General features: G+C 48.5%; 4 protein-coding genes across 4 annotated transcripts; all 4 read left to right on the top strand.

Moving 5' to 3' along the window:
• Positions 1–1,877: 1,877 nt before the first annotated feature.
• Positions 1,878–2,707, top strand: SARC_00330 (hypothetical protein; the record flags this gene model as incomplete). Its single annotated transcript, XM_014305992.1, has 2 exons — positions 1,878–2,018; positions 2,171–2,707. The coding sequence occupies 2 exons, from the start codon at positions 1,878–1,880 to the stop codon at positions 2,705–2,707; spliced, it is 678 nt and encodes a 225-aa protein (XP_014161467.1).
• A 514-nt stretch (positions 2,708–3,221) lies between these two features.
• Positions 3,222–3,733, top strand: SARC_00329 (hypothetical protein; the record flags this gene model as incomplete). The annotated part of the gene is made up of 2 exons (XM_014305991.1): positions 3,222–3,293; positions 3,332–3,733. The coding sequence occupies 2 exons, from the start codon at positions 3,222–3,224 to the stop codon at positions 3,731–3,733; spliced, it is 474 nt and encodes a 157-aa protein (XP_014161466.1).
• Positions 3,734–4,824: 1,091 nt separating this feature from the next.
• On the top strand, positions 4,825–5,658 carry SARC_00328 (hypothetical protein; the record flags this gene model as incomplete). The annotated part of the gene is made up of 1 exon (XM_014305990.1): positions 4,825–5,658. The coding sequence occupies one exon, from the start codon at positions 4,825–4,827 to the stop codon at positions 5,656–5,658; it is 834 nt and encodes a 277-aa protein (XP_014161465.1).
• Positions 5,659–6,769: 1,111 nt separating this feature from the next.
• Positions 6,770–7,070, top strand: SARC_00327 (hypothetical protein; the record flags this gene model as incomplete). The annotated part of the gene is made up of 1 exon (XM_014305989.1): positions 6,770–7,070. One exon carries the CDS (start codon positions 6,770–6,772, stop codon positions 7,067–7,069), a length of 300 nt encoding a protein of 99 aa, XP_014161464.1. The 3' UTR covers position 7,070.
• Between the last annotated feature and the right edge of the window lie 1,830 nt (positions 7,071–8,900).

The following is an 8,900-nucleotide window of genomic DNA, read 5'->3' as shown; positions in this document are numbered from 1 at the left end:
CTATATATATATATCTACTATNTACTATATATATATATGTATATATATATATATATGTGTGTGTGTGGGTGTGTGTGTGTGTATTTTATGTCCGTATGCCTGTATCCTGTCTTATATTTCTGACTTGCACTGAACCGCAGGGAGACACAGACGCATACGGCTGTGGAAACGATGGGAATGGCATTGGCGTCTAAATTTGTAGCAAGCACAACCACCTACCCGTATCAGGTATATTAAGCGATTGTGGTACAAGGGTATCCTCGCGTGTTGCGCTTGAGTCTATTTTTCTGTCTGATAGGTTTGCAATATTGTGATTAGACTGCGTTGGGAATTGTGGGCTGTCGTATGTGAGTATACGTATACACGTGTTTGGAGTTACACATGAAGAGTTGTATATCTGCTGATTCCTAAAAATCGACAAACTGGCGTGTATACACTGGTACAACAAACGCATGTTAAGTTGGATACATCTTAAACAGTACAGTCTATGTAAATTTTTCTACGTTCAATTTGCAAGTAGATGATGTCGAATGAAATGTACGTAGCGGTCCAGGTATTCAAATGAATGCAGCTTGGATAGATTAATTCTGTTCGTGTTCCTCATTATCCAGCAAGAGCAATTTATGAGTCATATTGTACACAAGGTAGCACTGTAAATCCGTATACATGCACACATAGCTGATATGCCGCGCGCACAGAATTCATAGATTTTAAATAATACCTGGATTAGGGTGTTTACACCGGAAAATCCACTTATGTCGCTGTGAGAGTCGCACTTTTCCAGACTTAATATATACCTTATTTTGTGGTGACATGGTTTTCGAATTCAAACTTTCTTTAGGTGCTTCGGAGTCGCCTGCAAATACAACGAGAAAATAATAAGACATACACCGGTGTCGTGGATTGCATTCAGAAGATCTGGGGGTAAGTGTTCGGCTTGTGTAGTTCATTGCTGCGCGTGTTCATGTAGAAATTATGAGCTAATGTTCTCGATGTTTGCTCACGAAAGTATACCACCATTCTTATGTTGATGCATCATCGTTTACTTACAGGGCTGAGGGTATACGTGGTTTCTACCGAGGTTTAGGTCCCAATTTAATTCGCGTGGCACCCGCAACGATGCTAACGTTTGTGGTATATGAGAAGTTGTCACAAGCTCTCAAGGAAGGGGCTGCCACGCGCACGCTACACAACTCATAAGATGCATCGCAATAATTCACTAAAAACCTCCCAAGAGAAGTAAAACAATGGCGCAAGTATTGTGGGTATCTCCAAAACGTTTTATACGATAAGATATGCAGCTATGTGAACTCAATGCATGCGAGCTAGATTTAGGTCTTTGTGCAAGCAGACGTGCTTGTAGAGCGTTACAGTATTCATGTATCTATAGTACGGAAGTATCTGCAATATATTGTTAATTAATATGGCAAGGTCAATAGAGAACATCATTACACCGTATCATCATTTATGTATTCCATGCTTTGATCAGTAGAGATTTTGAATTCATGCAGAGGTTCTCAGGATAGCTTTTTGAATTCGTAAAGGTTTCCCAGATGTGATACTTGCCTTTATCACATATTTTGTACAACTGTGCTAGCATTTACAGGAATGATGGATCAACTATGCAACAATTGAATCAAAACATATCACAGTACGCTCATAGGCAACATGTGAATTAATACATGAAGTATTAGGAGTCGCAACTCAGATACCTTATTGCTCTTAGTCTAACACGCAAGCCAGCGATCGTAGCACGTAATGATGAATTGAATGCTCAGGCTTGAAACATGTCCATCTCCGAATATTCCTAAAATCCGATGTACAAACGAACTAAATATCGATACTGGATATGCAGTAACAGAATTTATTAGGTGACCATGTCTGGGAACAATTATAAATTGCGCTTACAAATCTTAGAACTGGAAGTCAGATCGTTTGTAGAAATCAGAGTGTTGGGCGTCTTTCTCGCAGTAAGACTGGGGACATTTCTTCAAATCACTCTGGTTGCGTACGTCAAGGTATGTAGTTCAGCTGGACGGCTCTCTCCTTGAGCATAATGATGATTTTATCTTCTCTCTCGGACGATGGCGGCTCTCCACAAGTATACATACGTGCATCAGCGTAATTATTGGCTCCCACGCTCGCGTCTGCTCGTCGTCAATGTTCGCAGCCAGGGCTTGGGATGCATGTCGGGCAAACACGCCTCGACCACGCCCTAACACGGCATACTCTTCTGCCATCGGTCAAGGCTTTGCCTACGCGGAAAGACATTGTCCGGGACATTCAGAAGAATGCCGACAAGCAGGGCATGTTCCATAATCAATCTCTTATACCGCCAACATCCATCTCTATCGATATCTGTGAAGCACTCATCCTGGTTTGGTACAAGGCCTTACCGGAGCTTTACACCTGCCTTAAGGACCTACAGACCGCGCTCCGTGCCTTTATTGCGGCCGCCTATTCAGGAGAACTGAAGGAAGGGGTCCTACAAGCACTCGACATGTATGGTACCACACAGGCAGCAGCGTATACAGCCCGTATGATCACTGCGCGCGGACGTCCTCCTGCGCCCTCTCCAGGTCGCCTCAGCGACTCAGGATACCAGAGCGAGACTGGATACACCAGCAGTCAGCAGCCACACCGCGACTCCCGCTCATACAGGGGAGAGGGGACGCTCCTTCGACTGCCACCGCTCTCCGTCACATAGCCGCGATAGCCAGTACCACTTAGGACGGAACTCGCTGTCACATTCTGCTGGCAGGGAAACTTATCCTGGACGCGACAGCCGCTATGGAACTGGTCGCCGCCAGTCCCAAGACTCAACACGCACGGATATTCCTACGTGCCCTGGTGCCGCCTGAGACACGCCGATAAGCTCTGTCCCATCTGCCATACATGCAAGCAGACAGGGCATTATTCTAGACGATGTCCTAATAAGGTTATATCGGCCACGGCAACAACAGCAACCAAGACTACCGAGAATTCCACCCTATTCGTCACAGGGGCTGACATACCACGCGACCATTGACTTGGGGCAGGAACAGGGCGTACCTAGTGAACACTAACTTACCAGTGGACTCTGCTCCCACACATCACAACGAATTCTAAGTCAACGACAACATATATACGGACACATGGATGACAACATGTACATAGATATATCAATCATAGATGAATGGACAGGGCCGGTATTGTAGGCCGTATGTGAGCAGGAGGATGTCATGGCCTACGTGGACACAGGCTCCAAGCCCGCTATGTTACTCCAGACTTTTGTGGAACGACTACACTGTAAGGTTCATTTTGTATCTTCAGTTTATTTATAAAGTTTTAGGAGCGATGGCCAAGCTATCTTGAACCACCGAGTTACTGCCTACTTCCCGTACGCCCCCCCCCTATCGCCACCTCTACCCTCTACGAAATCAAGTCAGTAGACTTCTTTGTCTCTGACTGGCTTCCCCGTGACTGTGAGGTGCTCTTCGGGTTCGACCATCTCCAAGAGAACCTCATTGGAATCTCCTGGGACCAGTCGACTTCCCCGCCGCAGTTACAGCTGGACCTTCCATGGGTCAAGTACCCGGTCGGTTTCCTTATTTCCCAGGCTCCGGAACAACTGGCCAAGATCAACTTACCTCCCATCTACGAACCACAGGATGAGAAGATACCGGACGAATATGACTTCCGGCACCTCGACCGCCCAGCGAAGATCCTCAACAAGGGCCCTAGTGAGTTATAGACGCTTACGACTTCTTGAACGAAGCGCGATAGGACCCACGTCAACCACGCTAGATCAACGATGTCTTGGTACAGCTCCGACTCGAGGAAGGGTCTCAGCCGATCATGTTCTCCACGCAGTCGAGACCGCGAAGATGGAACAGAATTGCAAGGATAGGAAGGTCCAATCCGCTGCTGGTCTAGCAGCTTCGTACCACCAGCTGCTCCTCCACTTTGACTCCAGAGGGTGCCTAACCTTCACGACGGCTGACAGGCGCTTTCACCAACCACGCTACCTTCTGGAGGGTGTGCAACACTACATAGGTACGACGTTCCGCCTAATCGAGACCTTCCAGGCGTAGCTCGACGACGGCAACTTAACGACGTCCCAGAAGGCCGCATAGACCATGCTCGAGGCTAACGACGACCACTGTACTGATGTTTTCTCAATTGTCCGTATTTGCATCGCAAAGCATATTCAGCTGCAACCCCGGAAATGCCAGTGGGCAATCCTGATAGAAAATATCCGCAACACCTCGGCGATAATGTTTTAGAGAGCCCAGACATTATTTGATAGACCGCCACCAACCAACCGCTAGGAACTCACTAGCGTCCTTGCAGTTCTTTCCTGATGGGCCACTTATACTCCAGGCTACGCGACACAGGCAGCGGTGCTTTCCGACCTGACACGCAAGGGTGCAGTCTTCAAGTGGGAGACGATACATGAGATTGCCCACACGTACCTCTTCTCAACGATCGGCCTTGGCATTCGCCTGGTATCACCCTCTACCGCATCAACAACATGTAGCAATCCCGGATGCTAGTAACAAGAGCATGGAGACGGGGTCTTTGTTCAGATAACACCACCTGGCACGCCTGAGTGGGATGCGGAACAAGCAGTCATTGAAGAGTGCAATGTCTACCGCACTGGCTTCAACTTGCCTCCAGTGCCGAACCAACCACAAGTACCCACGCTAGCAATCCTATCCAACGAGACCAGTGACGACTTAATTCCCCGCTGTACTAATGCTACCGACAAAGACCTACCAGTGCATCTCTCTGCTTTTGCGGACTTCCCGAAACTCGAAGCGCACAAGCGTCCATTGCCGACGCATGACACCAATCCCGAAACGACCGACGACAGATGAAATTCTAGCACAACAGGACGCCATAGTTGCCTCCATGACGATACTGCCACGACCTGACCTCCCGGTGTGTTTAGCACAGCCGCGAGCCAGTGCTTCCAAACCTTACATGACTGCAGCTGCGACCCGACCAGCCCTTATTGGTGCTCGTACGGTCAGTGTGGACCAGTGTGTAGCTTCGTCCACAGATACTCGAATGTTCACCGAACAGATCAAGGCAGCTGTGGACCGACCCCTGCCAACGCGCCAGTATGTAGCTTCTGCTACAGAGCCTCAGTTGGACAGCGAGCAGGCAGCAGCTCACGACGACGACGCACCGCCTATATATCCTTATACTATACAATTTCGACCCGTTTATACGGACCGGATCAGACCAGAGAAGACACTGCCCAACGTGACGGACCTACCAGACCCACCGCGTGACCTCGGTGTCACCATCGGTGATGATAAATACCGTTACCCATCGGTCTCCTTATCCGCCAAGATGATTGAAGCCCAGGAGAACTACGATGCCACCAGTCACGAAATGATTGGGTGCCGTATCATAGTCTGCAAGGTAGCGGGCCTTTCCCACCGCTCATACCAAGCTATGATTCTCCTACCGGACCATAAGCCGTTGAGGAACATCTTGCGTGATCCTAGCTCCTATCTTCACTCACGCTCTATCAAGCACAAGCGCTGGCCCCGCAGCATCGAAGATATCAGCGAAATACCTATCGACATAAAGTACATCGAGGGCCCGCTGACAGTCTTGGGAGACTACCTCTCCAGATGCCTGGATGAGACTGATGAACTGTTATAGATGGCTCAACAAAGTGTCGGCTTCCCGTCGCTTCTGACGAAGATGACAGTCGGCTTCGCAAACTGTAACAGGATCTGGTGCATTGGCACAAGCCGACAGACCCCCTCGATGAGGCAGTTTTGGACCACACTAGTTGGGCTATCAATGATCTATGGATTGATGTGTAGCAACAAATATGGGCCCCATTCGACTCTGAGCTGTTCGCCAGCCATGAGGACCACGTCCTCACGATCTACAAAGGACGGCACGGGCGCATGTGTTCAGGACGCGTACTCCGTCCAGGATCCAACATAAACACTGCTAGATGACCTTGCCCTGAACGGACATCGGTGGATTCCTTCGTGTTCGAGTTCCGGACGTTATTTTTACGTCCGTGGTCGCATGCGTTTCCTTCTGGCCATCGGCCGTCTAGTTATCTGTCGTCTTTCGCCTCGTCCTGGAAACGTCACTTGTCATCTCACACCGTGACGACACATATCCCCGTAGAGGCAGGCATATCGAGGGTAAACCGCCGTGGCCATTCACGCTTATCGCACACCTTCGTGGGGCCTAACCGCTATTTGTGGTCCCGACCAGTTTCTGGAAGCGAGTCGGCCTTACCGTCCTCCCAACTGCCTTCTCACGATCGGCTATGACCCCATGCTGTACATCACTACATCTCTCTGACGGAGGACAACAATATCTCCAATCCCGTTGAGAGTCCCTGCTGCAGCCCTTACACCGGACAGCCCACTACCTGTTCCGCCAGTGGTGACGGGATCCGATTCCCTCTCGGATGTTTTCATGCCAGCCACGGAGGACAGCCACTAACCGGAACGTTTCCTTATTTGTGGATGAAAACTAAGCTTATAGATGAAGACGAACCAATGCTCATGACCGCTACACCAGACACTGCCCATGCTCCCACTGAACCAACGGAATTTTGTGCGGATGCACCCGACGTTACCATATCTGAGGCCGTCCCGGACGCAATAAAAGATAACATGCCTGTGCCTGTCCCAGCATTCCGTCGCCTGTCCCAGCAACGGACAATTACCACATGTACATAACTTTCATGGTGGATCCCTTCCTCCGACCGCTGGACGAACGATGATCACACGTCGCCGACGCCATGCCCACCCGCACCGACGACTTTCCGACCAGGACCCAACCCGACACATCATCGTTCAAAGCCTCGCTGAATGTGGCTATCCAGGAATATAATAGCGAGTACCATCCTGATCAGGGCTACACGGCTAACGATGCCGTTCCTTCCTTTCAAGAGGTTCCACTTGGCACTGGCGATTGGATTCGCCAGCACCAAGAACTCGCAGTGCAGCATTCATTGAATGCGCACACCTCGCCCTACCCTGACCTATCGGATAACGATATAGCTACACAAGGTCCTGACAAGGACCTCTCCGCCAACTAACCACTGTCCCCTAAAAAATAGTGGCAGCCTCGTCCAGCACTCCCGCCTGACATCCCGTACACGGTATCAACCGCACCCCACACAGGTGCCCCCCTCCATAACCGCCGGACGAATACGGTACGACATCGCCACCCTGTAACCGACACATCAGTGTTTCAACAGATTGAGACCCTACACCTTACATGCATGGATCAACCTGTGTGCCCCGAACGGGTCCATGCCGTCATTTGGATATGGCATGACGGGTATAGCCACCTCTTGGCTGGCCGTCGCCAAGCCTTGGGTTTGGAGACGTATAGTGGCATAATTCAGGTTAGACTATCAACCGGCCGCACGCGAGGTCTCTTACAACAGCGTTCCCGACCGGCGGCCATGTCTGATAAGATTAATTTGGACTACATGTCCCTTCCTCCTGATGCCAAAAGATACTCATATGTCCTCTTGGCACATGATGGCTGTACACTTCGGGCTTTTGGTGAGCCTCTTAAGTCTACCGACATGCACGCTTCCGTACTCATCCGTTTATGTAACACGCATCTTGTTCCGCGGTGCAGAGTTTGAGAGTAGCTTACAAGGTACGACCAAAGGTAACAATAGACCTCTTCTCGAGTGCAGATCTCTCAGCTAGGTAAAAGTCTTAGGCTGAAGCACTCGCATTGAGTCTTTATTTGTGTTTGGTGTTTTCTACACTAGACTCGATTCATACATAAGTGCTTCTCTCACGCGCGAGAGTCCCGGTATTGTCTATCGGTAATCCCACTAGATTTCTGATCACGCTAATATCAGAATATTGGATCCTGGATCCAAAACTAAGTATTTGATAATCCTTGGTTTTGGGATTTGGACTGGCTTTTTGATAATCTGGTCCCTAAATGCCACAGCAGGGGCACGTTAAAACTTGTGTGATTGTTAAATGAAGCACCCTTATCAGCGACGAATTCGCTACGTACGCTGCTAGCACGAACAGCACTATCCACTCGGAACACGGCGGTAATGACCGTATCGAATATTGATCACAGAAAACCAGGATTGTTTACCAAGCATAAAACTACGGTCAAACACCAGAGGCTCAACAGGTTTATCCCATCATCAACCAAGGAGAGAATCTAAACTCAGAAAGGGACACAGAAATATTACAGATGGAAATTAATCTCGGAGCCGACGTGACGGGAGTACGGAATCATCAATATGGAAAATATCTGATAGCCATAGGGGCATCCCTAAATATAGAAGTACAATCTAAACGTATAAGGCCAAAGATTATAATGGAAGCCATGATCAGTTGAAGACGTGGCGACGCTGCCTTTGGATTGGATTTCACCATAAGGGGTGTTTTTTGATGGCTCAAGAATTACGAGTCCAATGCATATGAAAGCAGGGACTCGAATCAAATAAATGACAACTATTCACTTAAAACTTAAAACACTTTAAAAGATACTTTAATATCTGAGAACAGTAACTTATCAGGTCCGTTTTACCTCTACTCTGAGCTTCAACCAATCACCCAATAGCATCAACAAACAATACAACAGCCTAAAAAAACTACACAATAGCATCAGCCAAGCAAACAACAGCCTCTACCAACTACACAATAGCATATTTCAACCACACAACAGTCTCGACCAGCAATACAATAGTATAAACCAACTATACAACATCCTCAACCGACCGCAAAAAAGTCTATCGGTAACCGAGCGCACAACAACCTCAACCAACCAAACAACAGCCTCAACCAACCACACAACAGCTTCAACCAACCACACAACAGCTTCAACCAATCACCCAACAGCATCAACAAACAATACAACAACCTAAAAAAAACTACACAATA

This window comes from Sphaeroforma arctica, assembly GCF_001186125.1.
Source record: "Sphaeroforma arctica JP610 unplaced genomic scaffold supercont1.9, whole genome shotgun sequence".
Lineage (NCBI taxonomy): Eukaryota > Ichthyosporea > Ichthyophonida > Sphaeroforma > Sphaeroforma arctica.
Note: the sequence above shows the minus strand (reverse complement) of the source record. Positions and strands in the feature narration are given on the sequence as shown.